The sequence below is a fragment of the Pangasianodon hypophthalmus genome, chromosome 19 (genome assembly GCF_027358585.1).
Source record: "Pangasianodon hypophthalmus isolate fPanHyp1 chromosome 19, fPanHyp1.pri, whole genome shotgun sequence".
Classification (NCBI taxonomy): Eukaryota; Metazoa; Chordata; class Actinopteri; order Siluriformes; family Pangasiidae; genus Pangasianodon; species Pangasianodon hypophthalmus.
Window position 1 is genome coordinate 11,583,672 of NC_069728.1, and position 27,805 is coordinate 11,611,476.

Consider the following 27,805-nt stretch of genomic DNA (forward strand, 5'->3'; position numbering starts at 1 on the left):
ATGAAAATGAAGTAGCGTATGCTGAGCAAGAGAAAAGAAAAACCTCTTGAAATAATGCTTTAATAAAAGAAACAAATACGTAAATAAATGAAGGAACAACGCCCAAAAGTGGTCGCTCTACTGCCACCTACTGGCCGGTTAGCTCAGTTGGTTAGAGCGTGGTGCTAATAACGCCAAGGTCGCGGGTTCGATCCCCGTACGGGCCACGCGAGCTTTTGGCCTCTGTCTTCTCCTCAAATCCCAGGGTTTTCACTGCTATATCTTAATAAACAGCTTTACACCCTGGAGTACTAAATCAGCAGCACATCCCGAGTTCAAGTGACTTGGATTTCACCTCCTTCACCTCCTTCCCTTCCACTCCACTTGCAAAAGGAGCAACGCATGTGATTCTTCCTCTGTCCAAGGGCTAGTGCCGAGTTCACACACACCTTGTTGCTTATCCGCTTGGTCAATGAGAATTAAGTCCAAGGTGCCAGTAAAGGATCCTCTCTGAGCCCATATCATTGTAGAGTGCAGCAGCTTTGCTGAAGTTTGTGAACACTCAACAATATGAGACACACCTAGTTAATTCCTCAGTGGTTCAGTTGGTGGACATGGGCCTGTGATGATAGGTATGACAATGGGAGCATATGATGAAAATGTTATTGGTATATTTAAAGATACTTGTATAAATCTATTCCTATATTGGAGTCTTTACAGCAAATCGTAAAACTGTTGTTTTGTTTACAGACAAGCTTACAGCTTAACACATCGTTTTATTGAGAGAGAGAGAGAGAGAGAGAGAGAGAGAGAACAAAACAAAATCCCTCCAAATGAGCTGCTAGGCTGGATGACTGTATGTTGTCAACTCCCTAAAACTTCAATAGCTAGTAGGCTATAGCATAAGTCAAGTGTATTAGCCTCTCGACTTCTTTTAATCTTATTTTATTTTGTGACTCCCACCTTCTTAAAAATGCATGCACTCACTCTCTTCCAAACAATTTAATTCCCTGATTTCCCATTCCAATCAAGAGCCCTCAGTATAATCTCTGCTTTCCTTTCCGTCCCTATATCCCTATATGAAAATGAAGTAGCGTATGCTGAGCAAGAGAAAAGAAAAACCTCTTGAAATAATGCTTTAATAAAAGAAACAAATACGTAAATAAATGAAGGAACAACGCCCAAAAGTGGTCGCTCTACTGCCACCTACTGGCCGGTTAGCTCAGTTGGTTAGAGCGTGGTGCTAATAACGCCAAGGTCGCGGGTTCGATCCCCGTACGGGCCACGCGAGCTTTTGGCCTCTGTCTTCTCCTCAAATCCCAGGGTTTTCACTGCTATATCTTAATAAACAGCTTTACACCCTGGAGTACTAAATCAGCAGCACATCCCGAGTTCAAGTGACTTGGATTTCACCTCCTTCCCTTCCACTCCACTTGCAAAAGGAGCAACGCATGTGATTCTTCCTCTGTCCAAGGGCTAGTGCCGAGTTCACACACACCTTGTTGCTTATCCGCTTGGTCAATGAGAATTAAGTCCAAGGTGCCAGTAAAGGATCCTCTCTGAGCCCATATCATTGTAGAGTGCAGCAGCTTTGCTGAAGTTTGTGAACACTCAACAATATGAGACACACCTAGTTAATTCCTCAGTGGTTCAGTTGGTGGACATGGGCCTGTGATGATATGTATGACAATGGGAGCATATGATGAAAATGTTATTTAAAGATACTTGTATCAATCTATTCCTATATTGGAGTCTTTACAGCAAATCGTAAAACTGTTGTTTTGTTTACAGACAAGCTTACAGCTTAACACATCGTTTTATTGAGAGAGAGAGAGAGAGAGAACAAAACAAAACCCCTCCAAATGAGCTGCTAGGCTGGATGACTGTATGTTGTCAACTCCCTAAAACTTCAATAGCTAGTAGGCTATAGCATAAGTCAAGTGTATTAGCCACTCGACTTCTTTTAATCTTATTTTATTTTGTGACTCCCACCTTCTTAAAAATGCATGCACTCTCTCTCTTCCAAACAATTTAATTCCCTGATTTCCCATTCCAATCAAGAGCCCTCAGTATAATCTCTGCTTTCCTTTCCGTCCCTATATCCCTATATGAAAATGAAGTAGCGTATGCTGAGCAAGAGAAAAGAAAAACCTCTTGAAATAATGCTTTAATAAAAGAAACAAATACGTAAATAAATGAAGGAACAACGCCCAAAAGTGGTCGCTCTACTGCCACCTACTGGCCGGTTAGCTCAGTTGGTTAGAGCGTGGTGCTAATAACGCCAAGGTCGCGGGTTCGATCCCCGTACGGGCCACGCGAGCTTTTGGCCTCTGTCTTCTCCTCAAATCCCAGGGTTTTCACTGCTATATCTTAATAAACAGCTTTACACCCTGGAGTACTAAATCAGCAGCACATCCCGAGTTCAAGTGACTTGGATTTCACCTCCTTCACCTCCTTCCCTTCCACTCCACTTGCAAAAGGAGCAACGCATGTGATTCTTCCTCTGTCCAAGGGCTAGTGCCGAGTTCACACACACCTTGTTGCTTATCCGCTTGGTCAATGAGAATTAAGTCCAAGGTGCCAGTAAAGGATCCTCTCTGAGCCCATATCATTGTAGAGTGCAGCAGCTTTGCTGAAGTTTGTGAACACTCAACAATATGAGACACACCTAGTTAATTCCTCAGTGGTTCAGTTGGTGGACATGGGCCTGTGATGATAGGTATGACAATGGGAGCATATGATGAAAATGTTATTGGTATATTTAAAGATACTTGTATAAATCTATTCCTATATTGGAGTCTTTACAGCAAATCGTAAAACTGTTGTTTTGTTTACAGACAAGCTTACAGCTTAACACATCGTTTTATTGAGAGAGAGAGAGAGAGAGAGAGAGAGAACAAAACAAAATCCCTCCAAATGAGCTGCTAGGCTGGATGACTGTATGTTGTCAACTCCCTAAAACTTCAATAGCTAGTAGGCTATAGCATAAGTCAAGTGTATTAGCCTCTCGACTTCTTTTAATCTTATTTTATTTTGTGACTCCCACCTTCTTAAAAATGCATGCACTCACTCTCTTCCAAACAATTTAATTCCCTGATTTCCCATTCCAATCAAGAGCCCTCAGTATAATCTCTGCTTTCCTTTCCGTCCCTATATCCCTATATCCCTATATGAAAATGAAGTAGCGTATGCTGAGCAAGAGAAAAGAAAAACCTCTTGAAATAATGCTTTAATAAAAGAAACAAATACGTAAATAAATGAAGGAACAACGCCCAAAAGTGGTCGCTCTACTGCCACCTACTGGCCGGTTAGCTCAGTTGGTTAGAGCGTGGTGCTAATAACGCCAAGGTCGCGGGTTCGATCCCCGTACGGGCCACGCGAGCTTTTGGCCTCTGTCTTCTCCTCAAATCCCAGGGTTTTCACTGCTATATCTTAATAAACAGCTTTACACCCTGGAGTACTAAATCAGCAGCACATCCCGAGTTCAAGTGACTTGGATTTCACCTCCTTCACCTCCTTCCCTTCCACTCCACTTGCAAAAGGAGCAACGCATGTGATTTTTCCTCTGTCCAAGGGCTAGTGCCGAGTTCACACACACCTTGTTGCTTATCCGCTTGGTCAATGAGAATTAAGTCCAAGGTGCCAGTAAAGGATCCTCTCTGAGCCCATATCATTGTAGAGTGCAGCAGCTTTGCTGAAGTTTGTGAACACTCAACAATATGAGACACACCTAGTTAATTCCTCAGTGGTTCAGTTGGTGGACATGGGCCTGTGATGATAGGTATGACAATGGGAGCATATGATGAAAATGTTATTGGTATATTTAAAGATACTTGTATAAATCTATTCCTATATTGGAATCTTTACAGCAAATCGTAAAACTGTTGTTTTGTTTACAGACAAGCTTACAGCTTAACACATCGTTTTATTGAGAGAGAGAGAGAGAGAGAGAGAGAGAGAGAACAAAACAAAATCCCTCCAAATGAGCTGCTAGGCTGGATGACTGTATGTTGTCAACTCCCTAAAACTTCAATAGCTAGTAGGCTATAGCATAAGTCAAGTGTATTAGCCTCTCGACTTCTTTTAATCTTATTTTATTTTGTGACTCCCACCTTCTTAAAAATGCATGCACTCTCTCTCTTCCAAACAATTTAATTCCCTGATTTCCCATTCCAATCAAGAGCCCTTAGTATAATCTCTGCTTTCCTTTCCGTCCCTATATCCCTATATGAAAATGAAGTAGCGTATGCTGAGCAAGAGAAAAGAAAAACCTCTTGAAATAATGCTTTAATTAAAGAAACAAATATGTAAATAAATGAAGGAACAACGCCCAAAAGTGGTCGCTCTACTGCCACCTACTGGCCGGTTAGCTCAGTTGGTTAGAGCGTGGTGCTAATAACGCCAAGGTCGCGGGTTCGATCCCCGTACGGGCCACGCGAGCTTTTGGCCTCTGTCTTCTCCTCAAATCCCAGGGTTTTCACTGCTATATCTTAATAAACAGCTTTACACCCTGGAGTACTAAATCAGCAGCACATCCCGAGTTCAAGTGACTTGAATTTCACCTCCTTCACCTCCTTCCCTTCCACTCCACTTGCAAAAGGAGCAACGCATGTGATTCTTCCTCTGTCCAAGGGCTAGTGCCGAGTTCACACACACCTTGTTGCTTATCCGCTTGGTCAATGAGAATTAAGTCCAAGGTGCCAGTAAAGGATCCTCTCTGATCCCATATCATTGTAGAGTGCAGCAGCTTTGCTGAAGTTTGTGAACACTCAACAATATGAGACACACCTAGTTAATTCCTCAGTGGTTCAGTTGGTGGACATGGGCCTGTGATGATAGGTATGACAATGGGAGCATATGATGAAAATGTTATTGGTATATTTAAAGATACTTGTATCAATCTATTCCTATATTGGAATCTTTACAGCAAATCGTAAAACTGTTGTTTTGTTTACAGACAAGCTTACAGCTTAACACATCGTTTTATTGAGAGAGAGAGAGAGAGAGAGAGAGAGAGAGAGAACAAAACAAAATCCCTCCAAATGAGCTGCTAGGCTGGATGACTGTATGTTGTCAACTCCCTAAAACTTCAATAGCTAGTAGGCTATAGCATAAGTCAAGTGTATTAGCCTCTCGACTTCTTTTAATCTTATTTTATTTTGTGACTCCCACCTTCTTAAAAATGCATGCACTCTCTCTCTTCCAAACAATTTAATTCCCTGATTTCCCATTCCAATCAAGAGCCCTTAGTATAATCTCTGCTTTCCTTTCCGTCCCTATATCCCTATATGAAAATGAAGTAGCGTATGCTGAGCAAGAGAAAAGAAAAACCTCTTGAAATAATGCTTTAATAAAAGAAACAAATACGTAAATAAATGAAGGAACAACGCCCAAAAGTGGTCGCTCTACTGCCACCTACTGGCCGGTTAGCTCAGTTGGTTAGAGCGTGGTGCTAATAACGCCAAGGTCGCGGGTTCGATCCCCGTACGGGCCACGCGAGCTTTTGGCCTCTGTCTTCTCCTCAAATCCCAGGGTTTTCACTGCTATATCTTAATAAACAGCTTTACACCCTGGAGTACTAAATCAGCAGCACATCCCGAGTTCAAGTGACTTGAATTTCACCTCCTTCACCTCCTTCCCTTCCACTCCACTTGCAAAAGGAGCAACGCATGTGATTCTTCCTCTGTCGAAGGGCTAGTGCCGAGTTCACACACACCTTGTTGCTTATCCGCTTGGTCAATGAGAATTAAGTCCAAGGTGCCAGTAAAGGATCCTCTCTGATCCCATATCATTGTAGAGTGCAGCAGCTTTGCTGAAGTTTGTGAACACTCAACAATATGAGACACACCTAGTTAATTCCTCAGTGGTTCAGTTGGTGGACATGGGCCTGTGATGATAGGTATGACAATGGGAGCATATGATGAAAATGTTATTGGTATATTTAAAGATACTTGTATCAATCTATTCCTATATTGGAATCTTTACAGCAAATCGTAAAACTGTTGTTTTGTTTACAGACAAGCTTACAGCTTAACACATCGTTTTATTGAGAGAGAGAGAGAGAGAGAGAGAACAAAACAAAATCCCTCCAAATGAGCTGCTAGGCTGGATGACTGTATGTTGTCAACTCCCTAAAACTTCAATAGCTAGTAGGCTATAGCATAAGTCAAGTGTATTAGCCTCTCGACTTCTTTTAATCTTATTTTATTTTGTGACTCCCACCTTCTTAAAAATGCATGCACTCACTCTCTTCCAAACAATTTAATTCCCTGATTTCCCATTCCAATCAAGAGCCCTCAGTATAATCTCTGCTTTCCTTTCCGTCCCTATATCCCTATATCCCTATATGAAAATGAAGTAGCGTATGCTGAGCAAGAGAAAAGAAAAACCTCTTGAAATAATGCTTTAATAAAAGAAACAAATACGTAAATAAATGAAGGAACAACGCCCAAAAGTGGTCGCTCTACTGCCACCTACTGGCCGGTTAGCTCAGTTGGTTAGAGCGTGGTGCTAATAACGCCAAGGTCGCGGGTTCGATCCCCGTACGGGCCACGCGAGCTTTTGGCCTCTGTCTTCTCCTCAAATCCCAGGGTTTTCACTGCTATATCTTAATAAACAGCTTTACACCCTGGAGTACTAAATCAGCAGCACATCCCGAGTTCAAGTGACTTGGATTTCACCTCCTTCACCTCCTTCCCTTCCACTCCACTTGCAAAAGGAGCAACGCATGTGATTCTTCCTCTGTCCAAGGGCTAGTGCCGAGTTCACACACACCTTGTTGCTTATCCGCTTGGTCAATGAGAATTAAGTCCAAGGTGCCAGTAAAGGATCCTCTCTGAGCCCATATCATTGTAGAGTGCAGCAGCTTTGCTGAAGTTTGTGAACACTCAACAATATGAGACACACCTAGTTAATTCCTCAGTGGTTCAGTTGGTGGACATGGGCCTGTGATGATAGGTATGACAATGGGAGCATATGATGAAAATGTTATTGGTATATTTAAAGATACTTGTATAAATCTATTCCTATATTGGAGTCTTTACAGCAAATCGTAAAACTGTTGTTTTGTTTACAGACAAGCTTACAGCTTAACACATCGTTTTATTGAGAGAGAGAGAGAGAGAGAGAGAGAGAGAGAACAAAACAAAATCCCTCCAAATGAGCTGCTAGGCTGGATGACTGTATGTTGTCAACTCCCTAAAACTTCAATAGCTAGTAGGCTATAGCATAAGTCAAGTGTATTAGCCTCTCGACTTCTTTTAATCTTATTTTATTTTGTGACTCCCACCTTCTTAAAAATGCATGCACTCACTCTCTTCCAAACAATTTAATTCCCTGATTTCCCATTCCAATCAAGAGCCCTCAGTATAATCTCTGCTTTCCTTTCCGTCCCTATATCCCTATATGAAAATGAAGTAGCGTATGCTGAGCAAGAGAAAAGAAAAACCTCTTGAAATAATGCTTTAATAAAAGAAACAAATACGTAAATAAATGAAGGAACAACGCCCAAAAGTGGTCGCTCTACTGCCACCTACTGGCCGGTTAGCTCAGTTGGTTAGAGCGTGGTGCTAATAACGCCAAGGTCGCGGGTTCGATCCCCGTACGGGCCACGCGAGCTTTTGGCCTCTGTCTTCTCCTCAAATCCCAGGGTTTTCACTGCTATATCTTAATAAACAGCTTTACACCCTGGAGTACTAAATCAGCAGCACATCCCGAGTTCAAGTGACTTGGATTTCACCTCCTTCCCTTCCACTCCACTTGCAAAAGGAGCAACGCATGTGATTCTTCCTCTGTCCAAGGGCTAGTGCCGAGTTCACACACACCTTGTTGCTTATCCGCTTGGTCAATGAGAATTAAGTCCAAGGTGCCAGTAAAGGATCCTCTCTGATCCCATATCATTGTAGAGTGCAGCAGCTTTGCTGAAGTTTGTGAACACTCAACAATATGAGACACACCTAGTTAATTCCTCAGTGGTTCAGTTGGTGGACATGGGCCTGTGATGATAGGTATGACAATGGGAGCATATGATGAAAATGTTATTTAAAGATACTTGTATCAATCTATTCCTATATTGGAGTCTTTACAGCAAATCGTAAAACTGTTGTTTTGTTTACAGACAAGCTTACAGCTTAACACATCGTTTTATTGAGAGAGAGAGAGAGAGAGAACAAAACAAAACCCCTCCAAATGAGCTGCTAGGCTGGATGACTGTATGTTGTCAACTCCCTAAAACTTCAATAGCTAGTAGGCTATAGCATAAGTCAAGTGTATTAGCCACTCGACTTCTTTTAATCTTATTTTATTTTGTGACTCCCACCTTCTTAAAAATGCATGCACTCTCTCTCTTCCAAACAATTTAATTCCCTGATTTCCCATTCCAATCAAGAGCCCTCAGTATAATCTCTGCTTTCCTTTCCGTCCCTATATCCCTATATGAAAATGAAGTAGCGTATGCTGAGCAAGAGAAAAGAAAAACCTCTTGAAATAATGCTTTAATAAAAGAAACAAATACGTAAATAAATGAAGGAACAACGCCCAAAAGTGGTCGCTCTACTGCCACCTACTGGCCGGTTAGCTCAGTTGGTTAGAGCGTGGTGCTAATAACGCCAAGGTCGCGGGTTCGATCCCCGTACGGGCCACGCGAGCTTTTGGCCTCTGTCTTCTCCTCAAATCCCAGGGTTTTCACTGCTATATCTTAATAAACAGCTTTACACCCTGGAGTACTAAATCAGCAGCACATCCCGAGTTCAAGTGACTTGGATTTCACCTCCTTCACCTCCTTCCCTTCCACTCCACTTGCAAAAGGAGCAACGCATGTGATTCTTCCTCTGTCCAAGGGCTAGTGCCGAGTTCACACACACCTTGTTGCTTATCCGCTTGGTCAATGAGAATTAAGTCCAAGGTGCCAGTAAAGGATCCTCTCTGAGCCCATATCATTGTAGAGTGCAGCAGCTTTGCTGAAGTTTGTGAACACTCAACAATATGAGACACACCTAGTTAATTCCTCAGTGGTTCAGTTGGTGGACATGGGCCTGTGATGATAGGTATGACAATGGGAGCATATGATGAAAATGTTATTGGTATATTTAAAGATACTTGTATAAATCTATTCCTATATTGGAGTCTTTACAGCAAATCGTAAAACTGTTGTTTTGTTTACAGACAAGCTTACAGCTTAACACATCGTTTTATTGAGAGAGAGAGAGAGAGAGAGAGAGAGAGAGAACAAAACAAAATCCCTCCAAATGAGCTGCTAGGCTGGATGACTGTATGTTGTCAACTCCCTAAAACTTCAATAGCTAGTAGGCTATAGCATAAGTCAAGTGTATTAGCCTCTCGACTTCTTTTAATCTTATTTTATTTTGTGACTCCCACCTTCTTAAAAATGCATGCACTCACTCTCTTCCAAACAATTTAATTCCCTGATTTCCCATTCCAATCAAGAGCCCTCAGTATAATCTCTGCTTTCCTTTCCGTCCCTATATCCCTATATGAAAATGAAGTAGCGTATGCTGAGCAAGAGAAAAGAAAAACCTCTTGAAATAATGCTTTAATAAAAGAAACAAATACGTAAATAAATGAAGGAACAACGCCCAAAAGTGGTCGCTCTACTGCCACCTACTGGCCGGTTAGCTCAGTTGGTTAGAGCGTGGTGCTAATAACGCCAAGGTCGCGGGTTCGATCCCCGTACGGGCCACGCGAGCTTTTGGCCTCTGTCTTCTCCTCAAATCCCAGGGTTTTCACTGCTATATCTTAATAAACAGCTTTACACCCTGGAGTACTAAATCAGCAGCACATCCCGAGTTCAAGTGACTTGGATTTCACCTCCTTCACCTCCTTCCCTTCCACTCCACTTGCAAAAGGAGCAACGCATGTGATTCTTCCTCTGTCCAAGGGCTAGTGCCGAGTTCACACACACCTTGTTGCTTATCCGCTTGGTCAATGAGAATTAAGTCCAAGGTGCCAGTAAAGGATCCTCTCTGAGCCCATATCATTGTAGAGTGCAGCAGCTTTGCTGAAGTTTGTGAACACTCAACAATATGAGACACACCTAGTTAATTCCTCAGTGGTTCAGTTGGTGGACATGGGCCTGTGATGATAGGTATGACAATGGGAGCATATGATGAAAATGTTATTGGTATATTTAAAGATACTTGTATCAATCTATTCCTATATTGGAGTCTTTACAGCAAATCGTAAAACTGTTGTTTTGTTTACAGACAAGCTTACAGCTTAACACATCGTTTTATTGAGAGAGAGAGAGAGAGAGAGAGAGAGAGAGAACAAAACAAAATCCCTCCAAATGAGCTGCTAGGCTGGATGACTGTATGTTGTCAACTCCCTAAAACTTCAATAGCTAGTAGGCTATAGCATAAGTCAAGTGTATTAGCCTCTCGACTTCTTTTAATCTTATTTTATTTTGTGACTCCCACCTTCTTAAAAATGCATGCACTCACTCTCTTCCAAACAATTTAATTCCCTGATTTCCCATTCCAATCAAGAGCCCTCAGTATAATCTCTGCTTTCCTTTCCGTCCCTATATCCCTATATCCCTATATGAAAATGAAGTAGCGTATGCTGAGCAAGAGAAAAGAAAAACCTCTTGAAATAATGCTTTAATAAAAGAAACAAATACGTAAATAAATGAAGGAACAACGCCCAAAAGTGGTCGCTCTACTGCCACCTACTGGCTGGTTAGCTCAGTTGGTTAGAGCGTGGTGCTAATAACGCCAAGGTCGCGGGTTCGATCCCCGTACGGGCCACGCGAGCTTTTGGCCTCTGTCTTCTCCTCAAATCCCAGGGTTTTCACTGCTATATCTTAATAAACAGCTTTACACCCTGGAGTACTAAATCAGCAGCACATCCCGAGTTCAAGTGACTTGGATTTCACCTCCTTCCCTTCCACTCCACTTGCAAAAGGAGCAACGCATGTGATTCTTCCTCTGTCCAAGGGCTAGTGCCGAGTTCACACACACCTTGTTGCTTATCCGCTTGGTCAATGAGAATTAAGTCCAAGGTGCCAGTAAAGGATCCTCTCTGAGCCCATATCATTGTAGAGTGCAGCAGCTTTGCTGAAGTTTGTGAACACTCAACAATATGAGACACACCTAGTTAATTCCTCAGTGGTTCAGTTGGTGGACATGGGCCTGTGATGATAGGTATGACAATGGGAGCATATGATGAAAATGTCATTTAAAGATACTTGTATCAATCTATTCCTATATTGGAGTCTTTACAGCAAATCGTAAAACTGTTGTTTTGTTTACAGACAAGCTTACAGCTTAACACATCGTTTTATTGAGAGAGAGAGAGAGAGAGAGAGAGAACAAAACAAAACCCCTCCAAATGAGCTGCTAGGCTGGATGACTGTATGTTGTCAACTCCCTAAAACTTCAATAGCTAGTAGGCTATAGCATAAGTCAAGTGTATTAGCCACTCGACTTCTTTTAATCTTATTTTATTTTGTGACTCCCACCTTCTTAAAAATGCATGCACTCACTCTCTTCCAAACAATTTAATTCCCTGATTTCCCATTCCAATCAAGAGCCCTCAGTATAATCTCTGCTTTCCTTTCCGTCCCTATATCCCTATATGAAAATGAAGTAGCGTATGCTGAGCAAGAGAAAAGAAAAACCTCTTGAAATAATGCTTTAATAAAAGAAACAAATACGTAAATAAATGAAGGAACAACGCCCAAAAGTGGTCGCTCTACTGCCACCTACTGGCCGGTTAGCTCAGTTGGTTAGAGCGTGGTGCTAATAACGCCAAGGTCGCGGGTTCGATCCCCGTACGGGCCACGCGAGCTTTTGGCCTCTGTCTTCTCCTCAAATCCCAGGGTTTTCACTGCTATATCTTAATAAACAGCTTTACACCCTGGAGTACTAAATCAGCAGCACATCCCGAGTTCAAGTGACTTGGATTTCACCTCCTTCCCTTCCACTCCACTTGCAAAAGGAGCAACGCATGTGATTCTTCCTCTGTCCAAGGGCTAGTGCCGAGTTCACACACACCTTGTTGCTTATCCGCTTGGTCAATGAGAATTAAGTCCAAGGTGCCAGTAAAGGATCCTCTCTGAGCCCATATCATTGTAGAGTGCAGCAGCTTTGCTGAAGTTTGTGAACACTCAACAATATGAGACACACCTAGTTAATTCCTCAGTGGTTCAGTTGGTGGACATGGGCCTGTGATGATAGGTATGACAATGGGAGCATATGATGAAAATGTTATTGGTATATTTAAAGATACTTGTATCAATCTATTCCTATATTGGAGTCTTTACAGCAAATCGTAAAACTGTTGTTTTGTTTACAGACAAGCTTACAGCTTAACACATCGTTTTATTGAGAGAGAGAGAGAGAGAGAGAGAGAACAAAACAAAACCCCTCCAAATGAGCTGCTAGGCTGGATGACTGTATGTTGTCAACTCCCTGAAACTTCAATAGCTAGTATTTTGTGATTCCCACCTTCTTAAAATTAACGCACTCACTCTCTTCCAAACAATTTAATTCCCTGATTTCCCATTCCATTCAAGAGCCCTCAGTATAATCTCTGCTTTCCTTTCCATCCCTATATCAGTATGATCATTATTATCATCATCATCATCATCATCATCGTCATGATATCAAATATGCCAGCTAATGAATTTGAAGTAGATTAGCTCAGCTGGTTAGAGCGTGATGTCAAGTTCGTGGGTTTCATCCCTGTACGGGTCACCACAACATTTGATCTCTGTCCCAGGACTGACTGGATTTTCACTGTTATATCTCAATGCCCACCTTTACAACCCTACTCCTGCAGTACTAAATCAGCTGCCCATCCTGAGTTGAAATGAGAGCAGAGAAAACACTGAATTGTACAGGACAGAGTCTACTCCCAAATGTGAGCTGTCTATTGATCAATGTACATGATGGTCTACATGGCAACTAATGCCCCACCCTTTTACAAATTAATGCACTCGCTCCCTTCCATACAGTTTCATTCCCTGATTTCCCATTCCACAAAAGATCTTTTAAAATAATCTCTGATTTCCTTTCTATCCCTATATGTATCCAATCCAAGGGCCCCAGATAATTCTGAGATCTGGATGCTGCCTTCCTCCATTCAAAGGCACAGACCAGTGGGGCTTTAACCCTCTCACACCCTTCACTGTTGTAGCATGTAGCCATCATTCACCCGGGTTTTGTTCTCCCCACTATTTACCCATAGCAATGGCAGAAGATCTATAGCCGGCTCCAAGCTTTACCACGGTTTGTTTAGAGTATCGTTCTCCTAAGAAGATTGTGCTCGAAGGCTGACGAACTCTTGTCAGGCTATTTGACCCATATCTGGAACTTGACTGGTAGGAGCCAGGGTGTGTTCACACACTGGCAGGCCTGCACAACCCACCTCTGGGGGCCAATTTGCCAATTGTGCTTTATGGTAGGGAGGTTATGATAGAGAGGCTAGGTGGAGATAGACTGGGGTAGATGTTGGTAGATGGTAGGTAGGTGGAGGTAGATGTGTTAAATGGTGGTAGATGGAGGTAGATGGGGTAAATGGCGGTAGGTGGGGTAAATGGTGGTAATTGGCGGTAGATGGCAGCAGGTGGAGGCAGATGGGGTAAATGGCGGCAGGTGGAGGTAAATGGAGGTAAGTATCTGTAGATGGCGCTGTCCGCTCTCCTGCTGTTCTCCGCCTCTGTGAAGAAGAAGCAGAAATCCGGCAGCGCTAAGGCGGAAGTAGGTACGTGGCCGGACCAGCTGACGTTTCTGCACGATGGCGACTGAGGTTCAGAGCGGCGACCTCAACGGTGGAAATGCGAGCCGTCTCGAAGTTTCTATCGACGGCTTGACTCTCAGCCCGGATTCGGAGGGAGAAGCGGATCACGCGGACGCGCTCGGGCCGCACACAGACGAGCACAGGGCCGAGGAGCCGAGTGCCACCGGCCGGGACGACGGGGAGCAAAATGCCGAGAATTCCGTGGAGAGGATATGGGGCTTTCCTTTAGTGGAGCTCTACGGCCTGGCTCTCAGATTCTTTAAAGGTGCACTTTTAAACTTTAGGTTAATTTAACTACTTAAACCCGGGACCAGTTTTGTTCCGAAACTATGCGGCTAAACCTTCGCGGCCGTGTAATCTAGCACAGTCAATTAGCATGCTAGCTAGCTGGGCTAGCTTCTTCTGTTGTGGCTAATCACCGTGTTTATTAGCCGAGCATGTAGTGCTTGCTGTTTTCCGTGTCGTTGAGGTTAAATGTCATGTCAGTAGTAGCGACCTGTCTGTTAGTGCTGCTGTATATTCATGTTAACCACGGACAGTTCACTGAGGTACGCCCTACAACAGCTAGCCGTGCTTCAGGATGAGGAGCTGGTTTGGCTGGTGCGACATGTCATGTGTCAATGAACAGGTTACTTTACAGGCTCAGTATGGTTCTGTCTCGATCCTCCACTTCATTTATACATTTTAGTTTTTTTGCTAACCATGTTAAAAAAAATTTATAATTAGCTAATGAGCTGATTGAGGTGTGAGGAGCAGAGACTCTAAATGTCCAGTGCAGAGGAGAATCGGATCCGGTGGCCTTTCACACAAAAGCAACAGTTTCCACACACAGATCATTAGAGATATATATATATATATATATATATATATATATATATAAAAAACATAAACAGTAAGGTTGACGTGGAACTGTAGTCACACACAGACTCTCACACGTTCGCTTGTGTGTGCTGTTTCGCGACTCTAGTGGCAAAGCAATGAACTGAACACAAGGCATCAGAAACTACACACTGAAATCACTCATTAGTGACATGTAGCAAAACATGAAATCATGAGCGTTTATTATCTTTTATTTGGAGTCTAGAATAAAACGTCTCTCTTAAAATGTTAAAGTTCATGAACAGTGAATACAGAGGTGTAATGTGAGGTTTAAGTTCATGAACAATACACCTCATTGTGCTTATCATCTCTCTGACACAAACACACACTCATACACCAACAACCACAGGGGGAAAAGTTCGCCTCTAGTATCTTTGGATCAAAATAATGGCACCTTCCAAAAAAAAAAAAAAAAAAGGCCAGCGTTATCTCCTAAATAAATATTTACCATTAACTGGAGAGACTAATAGTTAGTGATTAATTAGGTTAATCAACCAGCCAGAAATAGTAAACATGTAGTAAGAAAAGGAGAGAATGTTTTTGCAAAGAAAATGTAACAATAAAATAATTCAGCTTATTTAGAAACTAGCAACACTACTACCTTGAGAGTGGAAAAAAATGTCATTAAGCCAATAGATTATGTAGAAGAAATCAGACTTTTTTCCCATAAATCTAGAGTTTGCTGCTTATCAGTTACCTTGAGTGCATGTAAACACACTGACGGAAATACTGCCGAAATCTGTTTTACTACAGACGTCACATTTTTTCCTGCATGTAAATACACTGTCATGACCAGCAACGAGATACCTGTCTTTATTATCTCCTTACTGTGTAGGAGTCTGTCTTTGTACAATCCCATCACACTCATATGTGCGTCTTCCTCAAAATGTTGCCACGTAGTTGGAAGCACAAAAATTGTATAGGATATCTTTGTATGCTATAGCATTACCATTTACCTAACTAAGAGGTCAAAACATGTTACAGCATGACAGTAATCCTATACACAAAGCAAGCTTCATGAAAATTGAAAGAACTCGAATGACCTGCACAGAGCCCTGACCTCAACCCCACTGAACACCTTTGGGATGAATTGGAACACTGACTAGGCACCAGGCCTCCTCATCCAACATCAGTGACTGATTTTATTCATTCTCTTGTAGCTAAATGAACAAAATCCCCACAGCCATGCTCCAATATCTAGTCGAAAACCTTTCCAGAAGAGTGGAGGCTATTATAACAGCAAAGGAGGATGAAATGTGGAATGGGATGGGATGGTCAGATGTGCACAAACTTTTGGCAATGTAGTGTATAACTGTAGTTAATGTAAAAAAGGTTGGTGGCTGGAGACATGACAGCAGAATCATATGTGGTTGGTGTTGCTTTTTAAAGCAAGTGATTTATGAAAATTGTCCAACATTACAAGTCATATTTCAAGTTAAGATTGTGATTCAGGCTTTCAGAAATGGTGTGTTTTACCCATAGGAGGCTAAAGAGGGTGTTTTTAAGGACTGCATTATGTTTTTGGCTCATGATAGTCACTAGCTAGCTCTGAATTGGAGCCAGAATTGCAGATCATTTGGAGAAATCACACACACACATTCTCCATACACTAACAGCTACTTACAGCTATGGGATATGTGGTGAGTTTTTAGCCTGACTGCTCTGTCTTCCCTCTGGCCTTCCTGATCAGGTTTCTTTTCATTAACGGTGAACTGCACAACATTGAATTACCTGTTTTCCAATAATAATAAGCGCCATTGACTACACTGATGTTTAGAAGGTGTTGATTAATTTTCTATAATGGCAGCTCTGACAGTAGTGCAGCTGCAAGGCAAATCACAGGTTTATATTAATGGGCTTGTTCTAATACATTATTGTTTCTATAGCGACAGCTCATTCACAGGGACTTGTACAGCATCAGTGATATGATTTTTGTAAGGAGACATTTATTTAACATTTATGGAAGGAGCCTCCAGTATCAGTGCTTTTTTAAAACAGTCAGAAAGTTGTCCTTGGGAGAGAGGAGTTTGTGTTTTGCTATTGACAAGCTGCGTTTTTCGGTTTTATTAACTTCGAGAGAGGGGGAAAAAAAGAGAGGCTGGTGAGGGAATGACTGTGTATTGCTGTTCTAATGAAACATACATTGTACGTAAGTATAAACTGATAAAAAACAAGCACAACGTGCCATTCAATAATAAATTATTAAAAATTGTAATCATTGGCAAATAGTTGTGAGGAAGTGCTGTTGTTGGAAAATAATTAACTTTGGGGTGTTGATGAAACAGTTAGTGTTGGGCTGCATCTAACCTGTGGTTGATTATTTTTTTATAAAAGCTCACCTTGTTGTGATTTATTTCTTACTAAGTATATTATTCAGTAACTACAGTGAAGGAGTGAGAATGTAGGTCTGAGCCCTACACTGTGTCCTGAGGGTTTAAAGGGTTAACAGAAACTTATTCTTCATACGTTTTATCTAGTAGTATATGAGATTTGTTTACTTTCTTTTTTTCAGTATTTGGTTTTTTTTTGTTTTTTTTTGTATTTGATGCATTTGTTTACTTTCTGAACTCTTAGACTTCCTTGTACTCATGGGTTCTGTAAGTTCCTGCAGAAAGCAATAAGACAGATGTGTGATAAACCATTCCTGATTACTTGGACCTAAATCTTACACTGGCTGCGCTTTATAAAATGGATTGTACATGGCATATATGTTGATTTGATGGAATTTTCTGTAGCTTGTGTTGTTTGTGTGTATACAGAGTTTAATGGATGAGGAGTGGAGAACAGTGCTGTAAGAGCACTCGAGAGGGTGGGCTGGTGGTAGGATCCAACAGCAAGGCTGTAACTGATGGAGCATTGCACTTAAGTGCTTTTACACTTAATAATCTCATGATCTGTCACAAAGTCTGTTTAACAGATTCAGATTCAGACTTCTACAGCTACTACTTAGGGTGTGTGTATATGTATAACTATCAACTTTTGCTGCTCAAATCTCTCTACAAAAGAGAGCAAGTCTACGCACTGCCTTAACACTATGTAAGATGGTAACGGTCCAGTGTTGCAGCATCGTCTTAGAGAAGATTTCATCAATCGTATTTCAGCTCATTAATAGGAAAGTTTAATATATTTATTATTTGACTTTGGCTTAAAAAGTGATCACCAGAGCTTATATGTTGGTTTGCCTTTTTTTTTTTTAACCTTGTGTCTGTTCAGTAGAGTCTACATTACTGTCCAAGTCTTTAGAAGATCAAATAACATAAAGCACATCCCAAATGCTATTTAATACAAGACATGCTGTTATTTCTGTATGTCTACCCACAGAAAAAGATGGAAAGGCCTTCCACCCAACATATGAAGAGAAGCTGCGTCTGGTGGCTCTCCATAAGCAGGTATCTCAGGGGCCCTACAATCCAGACGCCTCCCCTGAAGTGGGCTTCTTCGATGTGCTGGGAAATGACCGCAGGTAGGCTTCACATTTTCACTCTTGATCCTGCGCAAAGCTTTTCAGTGACTGATGCAGGAGAGGGGTGTTTATTTTTTATTATTATTATTATTTTAATTTAAAAAGAGCCTTTTGAGAGCCCTCTGTTCATGATCAGTTTTATTTATTATTTACGACTGCTTAGCTCACATTTTGTGTTGTTCAGTCAGTGTGTTTCCTGAATGATATGTATTTTTAATGATCAGTGCTGTGATTTTTCTGCAGTGTGCTCATGTTGGTCATGATTTTGAGAAGTGATAACTATGCTGCAGTTACCCATGCTTTGCATTGTAATGTGTCTTTTTCAGGAAAGAATGGGCAGCGTTGGGGAACATTGGGAAGGACGAGGCCATGGTGGAATTTGTCAAGCTGTTAAATAAATGCTGTACTTTATTTGCGCCGTTTGTCGCATCTCACAAAATTGAAAAAGAGGAGCAAGAGAGGAAGAGGTGAGGCCTTTGCATATATGTGTCATTCCTGGGAAGTAGTAGCTGGTTGCTGCAGTAGTAACTTTGCTCTTTGTTCATTTATGTTAAGAGACCACAAGCACTCCTGCCCTTTGGCCTGTAAACAAACTCACAAGTACTGCATGTGTATGTCAGAGGAACAACAGTGACTTCTGAGTCAGGAATTTCTTTGTTTAACTTCTTTGTTTTACTATGAAAATGCAGGTTTGCTGTTAACGTTCTTGCTTTCCATTATTAGTTCAGTTATTTATATCATACACCATGATTACAGACCTTAGGAGCATTTGTGTTAATTATATAAAATCTATTTTGCCACTTCACCATCTTTCTGCTGCACTTTGTATGTTATTTTTATACTGCACTTGTCCAGTACACAAATATTCACTATAGCTGTGATTATGAGGTTAATAATTAACAATTACTAACATACTATTGATATGGTTACATGAGGAATAAAGCAGTATGGCTTAGCATTATGCTTTTCTCACAGTCATTATATTTCATCTTATTATGACAGTGATCAGTACTGACAGTGTAAGAGGTTTTATGGAAAAGTCATTCCAAAAAATATCTTTCTGCAAAGATTCTGCATTCTTTAGGAAACTGTATATTCAGTATAGAGACATTCCAGCATGCACTTGCTCTTTTCTGTCATCTCCTCCTTAAACCATAACATAATATAGAAAATGTTCATGTTTCATCTAGTCGCTTTAGTTGCAAATTCTGCTAATTGTGTTGGACCAAACATTTAAATGAATGACAAATCAACCACAATACGCCCTTGGTTTATACATTTTTGACCACACAAAGTGCACGTCTCTGCAAATACATTTTCTTGGTTTATATGTGGTTGTTACATATTTGTTTTCTTTCTCAGTCCAGAAAAAGTGGTAACATTGCTGATGGAGGCTTCCTGTTGTGCTTCCTGCTATCTCACTGTTTTCCTGTCACATGTATTAGCCTGTGTGTTACACTAAACAGGATTTGATTGAGCACTAAAATTGAACTATTAGAATAATTCAGCAGGCTGTGCTTGTAGGTGCATTGCATTTTCGTGTATACAGAAAGGTAAAAATGTATAACGTTGTCTTGTGTTTAGTTTCTCACATCTGACTTGTGTTTGTGTGTGGCAGGAGGGAGGAAGAGGAGCAACAGCGTCGAGAGGAAGAGGAACGGGAGCGTCAGTTGCAGGAGGAGGAGCGGCGCCGGAGGGAGGAGGAGGAGAGACTAAGGAGAGAAGAGGAACAAAGGAGGCAGGCTGAGGAGGAGAGACTTCGTGTGGAGCAGCAGAAGTGAGTGAGAACAACTGTGGACACTGATAGCCCTTCTCCTTCTTTGATACATGTTGGATAATTATATTATACCACGCCTGCTGTGACTCTAAGAGGCAGCTCCTTCAGAGAAGTGGGTGTGTTTAATACCATTGCTCCACTGAACACTTGAACAAAGCACAATTGTTTTAGTGGAGTGTCTTCAGGAACGAGTTCTAGCCATATAGCATTACATTGGCCCAAAACACTACAAAATGCAGTTTTTAAGGAGAAAATTTGGTATTAAAGGCTACGCTGATTAACTCCAGAAGTTAACTTTAAGCTATTTATCCAATGATGTTTGAGCATCCACATCCTAAAAAGCATTCTGCTCTGTCCATGCTGTTGATTAGTTCTCTTGTATAATTGTTCAAATTGGTTGCAAACTTGAGTGTGTGAAGATGGTGAAAAGGTTTCCACTTCCTGACAGTGGACCATTTATGACATATGTCTTGTTTTTTATTCACTAAGAGAAAAGGGCATTATAATTTGTCATTTTGTGATTTTGAATTGAAAGATTTATTTTTATATAGTTATTGTTTCATTTTTGTTTGTGTCAGCAACATTATCACTGAGGCATGTCCTGTTCATCTTTCTGTTCCAGTAGGAAATGGTACTAGCCAAAATGCTGGTCCAAAGAATGACCTCAGATGAGTCATTTAAACTTTGCAGCATTTACATTAAACATAGACATCCCAGTTTTAAATGTCGCTCATCCTGTAATGAATTAGAATCGTTTTAATCGCCATATACATTTACATATATTAGGAATTTTTCTTTGTGTTTGGTCACAACGTGATACATTCAACACAACACAATTACCACCCTAATATCCAAATATTGCATCTAATATACAAATATTTCACTTTAATGAGAAATGGTAGGCTCAGTCGTAATTTACATTACAGTGGAGGTAGAAATAGCGGCTGGATGCAGTTCAGGGTGCATTAAACAGAGTGGAACAATTGTGATATATAATAAATAATAGCAATGATGTATAGTAATGAAAATATTAATAAATAATATATCTAATAAATAGTAATAGTACTATTGTTTATTAATATTTAAAATAAAATTTAACTTAATTTAAAAACTAATAATGATAATAATGATAATAATAATAATAACAATAATTTGCAAGTATTTAGTGCAGGAACCAGGAATTCAATTATTTGTAAAAACATTTAGAACATTAATGATACCTGCTTGTCACCATCGGGAGATTCATATCTCTGTGTCATGCACTTGAACAGGAAATGAAAATTTGCCTGTTGTTTTGCTAGTACGAGTACATGCTGAAACCATTAGTGATGCTAATTATCCTTGTAAGAAGAGTGTAATAGTCTAAGACTGCAGGACCATTTGCCTAAGGAAGGCTTGTACATATTGGCATTTATTAAATGCACACTTACTATTTCTTGTCCTCTGGCGCTTGCAGGCAGCAGATCATGGCTGCGTTAAATGCGCAAACAGCCGTGCAGTTTCAGCAGTATGCAGCGCAGCAGTACCCGGACAGTCCCGAGCAGCAGCTCATTCTCATCAGGCAGCTGCAGGAACAGCACTACCAGCAGTACATGCAGCAGCTCTACCAGGTGCAGCTGGCCCAGCAGCAGGTTAGATACCTTACTGAGATTTTCTCTGTAATAGTATTATAATGTAACTGAGTAACTAATATTACTGAGATTTTCTCTGTAATATGCTGTTATAGGAAAAGAATCAACAACTCGGTGGTGTAAGGCTGTTATTGAAGAATAACCAACATGTCTCGAAGTGTCTTATTCCTCTTATACCACAGCCATTTGCCATTTATCAGTGATTATATGTTTGTCATTGTTAAATAACAACATTTTAAATACTTTTTTAAATTAGCTGCCTTCTATTCTGATTTCCTTTAGGCAGCCCTACAGAAGCAGCAGGAGGACGCTATAGTTCTCTCTAAATTAGAGGCCAGCGAGACGTCGGCGTCCCCCATCGGTGAGGAGGCTCCCACAGTGAATGGCCAGGCAGAGTCGTCCACTGACAGTGTAGATAGAGAGCCAGAGCTGGAGCCTGCAGAGGAGGTCACTGAGAACGGCCCAACAGGTGGGAGTGCTCAGAGAGAAGACCTGAACCTTAATCATGAATTATTTTGTCTTTAAATGCATTCACATTATACACACATTTATTGAAGTATGTATTATGCAACTTGTAATGGATTCTGTCCTCCACTGATTTATTTCTTTGCTCTTGCTGTCTAGTATCATACTGCTTTTTCGTTTAAAAGACACCAAATATATCTTTTGTTTTTGTTCCCAAAGTACCTACACTTTCTCTCTCATCCTCCCTCACCAGACTCTCCCCCAGTGATAGCAGCCCCCTCTATGTGGACGCGGCCGCAGATCAAAGACTTTAAGGAGAAGATTCGCCAGGACGTGGACTCCGTGATCACGGTAGGCCGAGGGGAAGTGGTTACAGTCAGGGTCCCCACCCATGAGGAGGGCTCCTATCTCTTCTGGGAATTTGCCACAGACCACTATGACATTGGGTTTGGTGTCTTCTTCGAATGGACTGACTCCACCAACGCCTCGGTCAGCGTGCACGTCAGTGAGTCCAGCGACGAAGATGAGGATGAGGATGGTGAGGAAAAAGTGGTTTAGTATTCACAATGCGGGTGCCATTATTACTAGTTATAATTTATGTATGATAATTAAGCTTTGATCACATTTTACAGCAAAAATAATAGATTGTATCAAGGCCACTGATAATGACTGGGCACAGAAAGTATTGTTTTGGTTCCTAAAGGGACAGTCTGTTATGAAATGTAATAATTAGGTCTGTTGTTTACTAGACTCTCACCTTAGATGAATGGAAAAAGGAGTAGTGATGCACTGACCTACTACCTAATGCACCTAATATGTAAAGCATTTCTTTTCAATGTTTATGGATTACATAAGAAGTGCTAAACAGGCTTGTTTTTCTCTCTGTATAGAGCCTCAAAGTGAGGAGGAAAAGGCCAAGAAGGAGGCAGGGAAGCCTCAGGTGGATGAGATCGTGCCGGTTTACCGGCGGGACTGCCATGAGGAGGTGTACGCAGGGAGTCACCAGTACCCCGGCCGTGGCATCTACCTACTCAAATTTGACAACTCGTACTCCCTCTGGAGGTCGAAGAGTGTCTATTACAGAGTCTACTACACCAGATAAGCCTGGGGTCAAGACTGTGGCGCAAGATTGTGTGTGTGTGTGTGTGTGTGTGTGTGTGTGTGTGTGTGTGTGTGTGTGTGTGCGCGTGCGCGCGTGTGTGCGTGAGTGTGCATGGGGAGTGTCTCATGCTGTTCGAATTTAGGAGGATTGGCCTCTGATGTATTCGTGCCACCTCTGTTTTGCACTCTGAAAGGCGTGCTCTAGGATTCTGTGCTTGTTGATAGTATTGTCTTCTGTTCACAGTGTGATTTCTCCTCAGCCTCCATGTCCTTATGTCATCCAAAGAGGTGCTTTGGCCACTAAGAGAGCTCTATATGTTCAGTGAAATTGACTGATTTATTTGATATGTTCAGGTGAAGAGTCTAGGAAGTATGAGTAAAAAGTAGGGAAGTCTTGCGTGGGGAATAATTAAAGCTGCTTTTCTGCCTTTTTTTTTTTTTTTTTTTTTTTTTTTGGCGCCTGGACCCAGTGCTTTTATTTCCATTACATTATTTCCTAGAAAGATCCTTTCTGGAACCTGTTTATTAAAGCTGAATTGGCCCCATGGCCGTTTGTTTTTGAATATTCATCACTGCATAGTATTTTTCAGAAGCAAGCCCGTCATCTTATCAGTGAAAGTCTGTCTCAGTGTCTTCTTTTTTTATACTTGTGCATATTCATGGCTATTCATGTACTACATTACTGAAAATGTAAATAACGGCTGATGATGGTGGTGGTGGTGATGATGATTGCATCTTGATTAGTTACCAAACACTGGCAATAAAAAGACGGGCCTGTAGTTCAATTCCAGGAAAAAATACAGCTGTGCAAAAAATATTAGGTAATTATTAATATTAGTTAATTAGTTAAAAATATTAGTGCAATACCTTGATAACAGCCATGGAACAAATTCTCTTGCAGTTTATTATCCAAAAGGAATTCGTCCTGGAGAGCACTTAGACATTGGACATATCAGTAGCGTACTATATAAGCAGGCATGTCGCTAAGTGGTAATGTAACAGTTAATTTCTAAGAATAGTGCTCGACTAGAAACCACACCTCCTCTCTCTTTTTATTGGTTGCTCTTCTTTTAAGTTAATTTCTATTAACTTAATCATTCTCTGTTGTTTGTGGTTGTTATCAGTTGAAGACATTGTTCATATGCTGATTTTTTAAAAAAATTTTTTTTGCTGTTATTATACCTCTATACAGGCTAATTGAAATTGTAATGATATTTTAGCAATATTTAACACATCATCATAATCATCATCAGCAGCATCATTATTGTGTGAACAGAATAAGTGAACAAGCAGCTTGTTTTCATGGAAATAAATGTAATCTGGCTTTCCTAGACACTGGTCCAGGTGGTTGTAGAATAGCAGCACTTCCTCTTTTAGGTGACCACTGGAATATCCGCCAGCTGTCTACATCTGTACATCTGTACATCTGTAATAGTAATAGTGCATCATAAATCAGCGTGTAGTACAGGTTTGATCCAGCAACATGTGCAAGCGGGGGCTGCCGGGACAAAAGAAACCAGTAATACATGACTTTTCTACTGACAGAATGGTAGGGATGATGAATTTCAGGAATAAACTGGTGGAGACCTTGCAAGGAAGAGATTTGTTTTGTTTTGCAGAAATTTGCTAAAGTGGTTGGACTGTGTGTAAAGCATTTAATAAATATTTATTTATCCGCCTAGTAGATTAGGGTCCTTGATGTCTCTGTCATATTACATATAACTTATCTCCCAACTGTTCACTCTTCTGCTTCTGAATGAGCTTCTCATCTCTCGCCTGAACTAGTCACCGTCATTTAGTTTTTTTTTTTTTGTTTTTGTTTTTTTTCGGATTTTGGGTTCTGGAAGTACTGACTTTTTCCTATCGTGGCATAACTCGCTGTTTAAACTCTTCTTGGCTTTTTGGTCTGTGGCTGTTACATTTTTATGTACGTAGTTATAGAAAGCCACATTAAAACACAAATAGTAAGTAAGTTCATGGTCTTACATGTTACACGAACACTTCATTATCTTTATTACAAACTAACTGTCTTGTGTGTTTTTTTTCATATTACTGTGGCTGCCAGACTAATTACCAAAAGCAATGGCTGAATCTGTGAGCGCTTTGACTGTTTCTGCTTTTTATTGGTTGCTGGCAGTTTTGAAAAGCATTTACAGTGAGCAATGCTGTGAACTCAACCATTATGTGCTCTGTTCTGGCTGTCATTTAAAAAAGGCTTCTTTAACACTCTAAAATATTCATCACTGGTTGTTTGATGACCTTACTATAACAAGTACAGCTGAAATATGATTAAAAAATTTTTTTTTTATTTTATTTTTTTTATTTAAATTTCCCCTAAATGGTTTAGCATGTGACCATGTGCACAGTGCTGTCCAGAGCAGTGATGATGAGAGCCTGACACCCAGTAGCAGCCCAACACCATCATTACAGTTAACAGTAAAATGTGTACATATGTGTTTTTTTCATAATTTTTCCCTTGTGTTTTATTTTCCATGTGTTAATAATGCTAAGTCAGGCCTTTGTAAAGTGGAATGTAACCGAGGGCTTGATCTAGGACTAAGGACTTGTGATGAAAAGATGGAAATGTGGTGAATATCATATTGTACATTTCTCCCATTTGCAAAGTGAAAATCAATGTAAATTTCATACTATGAACACATGAAGTAACTTGAAAGTTTTTTTTTTTTTTTGCATTGATTTGACAGGAATGAGTTCAGGGATCACTTTCCCTGAGAATTATATTTAATCCTGATTAAACCCAAGTTCACCTGTACCTTTCTGACTGTGATTAATGCATTTGGTGTGTTCTTGCATTTGGATGTTTTCCATGTACTTCAGTTATCTCTTTTTTTTTTTTTTTTTTTTTTTTTTTTTTTTTTTTTTAAAAGCACAAATCAGATTTACAAACATTGCCCCTGTATAAAATCTGTTTTTTATGGTGGATATTCATTCATTATTTCTACGGTACATTAGTAACATTGCAAATAATTATTGCAGATTAGATGCAACTTCATTGTCATTGAGCAGAGTACAAGTACAAAGCTGATGAAATGCAGTGAGTGTCTAACCAGAAGTGCAAAACAGCAAGTAGCATTAAGTGTGAAGTGAAAAGAAACAATGAGTTAAGGTGGCAGTAAAGTGCAAATGGCATGGAGTCAACAGTGCAAAATAAATAAAGGCATGAAAAGCAGTGCAAATGGCATGATGTGTGTAAATGACATGGATTAACGTAATGGAAGACAGCACAGTGCAGTGAGCAAAGGTGCAAAGTGGAATGGAGGTAGTGATGATAATTGCTCTGGTACCTAAACAGATGTTTAACAGTTGTAATGAAAAATGAGTCCAGAATAAAAACTCCAGAATAATGACAAAATGATAACATTTGGTAAGACAGCTTTATAATAACCATTCCTTGACATTTCTGTATTTTGTCTATTTAAGAAGACTAAAGCACATTGCATTTGAACAGCATACATGTATGGTAATTTTTTTCCCTTATATTTTAAACAAAAATACCTATAGACAGTTGATTCCTGTTCAAATCAAACCTCTAGTTGGATTTACTTTGGATTTATTTAGGAGATGACATCTTGCTGTTTCTGGACAAATAGTACGTGTCAGTCAGGACAGATGCTCTGATCAGAATGCTTAAAGAAGACATGATGGTAGTCAACATCCTTTAGGTTTAGGATGTTAGTAATTATTACTTTTAGAAAAAGAAACCTTTGTCACATGTACAGTGAAATTCTTTTCTTCATATCCTAGCTTGTTAGGAAGTTGGGGTCAGAGTGCAAGGTCAGCTGGGATACAGTGACCCTGGAGCAGAAAGGGTTAAAGGTCTTGTTCAGCTTGGTGGTGCTAGGGTTGAACCCCTGACCTTCTGATCAGTAATCCAGAGCCTGTGATTAAGTTTAGCAAGTATTTTATTAGATTTAGCAATTATTTACTTTTAGAAATTAAGTGCCATGGTGCATTGTTTTCCTAGTCTTTCTTTACTAAAACCACAAGGGGGAGCTGGAAACTTGCACTAGTGCCACTGCTGTGAAAATACAGATATAGAGGAAAAAAGATTAATTAGAGAATTAAGAGCTAAAACAGAAAAGTTGTCAATTAAAGAATTTGTAAAAATATATGTATATTTAGGTTTTAACTGCTGAAACTTATTTATACAAATATTAATGTTAAATAGTCCTCCAGTGATGGATCATATTGAGCCTAGTACATGTGAGGTAAATAATGTGAAAATGCTACATCTGTTATTTATCAAGGAAAGACTTACTTTCACTGCTGTTCATTTTTCATCCTACATACTTTCTTTAGACGATGATAAAGCTTTATTGTAGAGTCCTCTAAAGCTGTTGTGATTATGATCATTTTATTAGAATTAGTTAGAATTAGTAATATTTGTTATGCATTATTCGATTTATTAAATAACTTAGTATTACTTTTGTACTAAGAGACATTTCAAGTGCAACTGTGATCACTTTATACAAAACAAAACAAAAACGTAAACAATTGTAGTTTATTTTGGGACAAGTCAAAATCCAGTCCAGAATTTAGTGACTCCAGGGTTGCCAGATTGGGACAGACTGTTTTCTGGCCAGCTAAACAAAACTAAAAAGGTAAAAAACAAACGAACAAACATAAACATTATTAAAATTAAGTAAAACATATCTGCCAGCGCTAGAGTGTTCAGTGACTTTATTTAGCATAACTTTATTTAACGTATTTTAGAGCGATTTGGCAACATGC

At 40.2% G+C, this 27,805-nt stretch overlaps 1 protein-coding gene and 12 non-coding genes across 13 annotated transcripts; all 13 read left to right on the plus strand.

Moving 5' to 3' along the window:
• The first annotated feature begins 132 nt into the window (after positions 1-132).
• On the plus strand, positions 133-206 carry trnai-aau (transfer RNA isoleucine (anticodon AAU)). Its single transcript has one exon. It is a non-coding gene; the product is annotated as a tRNA-Ile (tRNA).
• A 984-nt stretch (positions 207-1,190) lies between these two features.
• On the plus strand, positions 1,191-1,264 carry trnai-aau (transfer RNA isoleucine (anticodon AAU)). Its single transcript has one exon. It is a non-coding gene; the product is annotated as a tRNA-Ile (tRNA).
• A 955-nt stretch (positions 1,265-2,219) lies between these two features.
• trnai-aau (transfer RNA isoleucine (anticodon AAU)) lies at positions 2,220-2,293 on the plus strand. The gene has a single exon. It is a non-coding gene; the product is annotated as a tRNA-Ile (tRNA).
• A 988-nt stretch (positions 2,294-3,281) lies between these two features.
• Positions 3,282-3,355, plus strand: trnai-aau (transfer RNA isoleucine (anticodon AAU)). The gene has a single exon. It is a non-coding gene; the product is annotated as a tRNA-Ile (tRNA).
• Positions 3,356-4,339: 984 nt separating this feature from the next.
• trnai-aau (transfer RNA isoleucine (anticodon AAU)) lies at positions 4,340-4,413 on the plus strand. Its single transcript has one exon. It is a non-coding gene; the product is annotated as a tRNA-Ile (tRNA).
• A 986-nt stretch (positions 4,414-5,399) lies between these two features.
• On the plus strand, positions 5,400-5,473 carry trnai-aau (transfer RNA isoleucine (anticodon AAU)). The gene has a single exon. It is a non-coding gene; the product is annotated as a tRNA-Ile (tRNA).
• A 984-nt stretch (positions 5,474-6,457) lies between these two features.
• Positions 6,458-6,531, plus strand: trnai-aau (transfer RNA isoleucine (anticodon AAU)). Its single transcript has one exon. It is a non-coding gene; the product is annotated as a tRNA-Ile (tRNA).
• Positions 6,532-7,515: 984 nt separating this feature from the next.
• Positions 7,516-7,589, plus strand: trnai-aau (transfer RNA isoleucine (anticodon AAU)). The gene has a single exon. It is a non-coding gene; the product is annotated as a tRNA-Ile (tRNA).
• Positions 7,590-8,544: 955 nt separating this feature from the next.
• trnai-aau (transfer RNA isoleucine (anticodon AAU)) lies at positions 8,545-8,618 on the plus strand. Its single transcript has one exon. It is a non-coding gene; the product is annotated as a tRNA-Ile (tRNA).
• Positions 8,619-9,602: 984 nt separating this feature from the next.
• On the plus strand, positions 9,603-9,676 carry trnai-aau (transfer RNA isoleucine (anticodon AAU)). Its single transcript has one exon. It is a non-coding gene; the product is annotated as a tRNA-Ile (tRNA).
• A 992-nt stretch (positions 9,677-10,668) lies between these two features.
• On the plus strand, positions 10,669-10,742 carry trnai-aau (transfer RNA isoleucine (anticodon AAU)). The gene has a single exon. It is a non-coding gene; the product is annotated as a tRNA-Ile (tRNA).
• A 961-nt stretch (positions 10,743-11,703) lies between these two features.
• On the plus strand, positions 11,704-11,777 carry trnai-aau (transfer RNA isoleucine (anticodon AAU)). The gene has a single exon. It is a non-coding gene; the product is annotated as a tRNA-Ile (tRNA).
• A 1,897-nt stretch (positions 11,778-13,674) lies between these two features.
• acbd3 (acyl-Coenzyme A binding domain containing 3) lies at positions 13,675-26,243 on the plus strand. Its single transcript, XM_026922700.3, has 8 exons — positions 13,675-14,002; positions 17,938-18,079; positions 18,406-18,546; positions 19,698-19,856; positions 21,313-21,487; positions 21,770-21,956; positions 22,206-22,490; positions 22,843-26,243. The coding sequence occupies exons 1-8, from the start codon at positions 13,735-13,737 to the stop codon at positions 23,052-23,054; spliced, it is 1,569 nt and encodes a 522-aa protein (XP_026778501.1). The 5' UTR covers positions 13,675-13,734; the 3' UTR covers positions 23,055-26,243.
• The last annotated feature ends 1,562 nt before the right edge of the window (positions 26,244-27,805 follow it).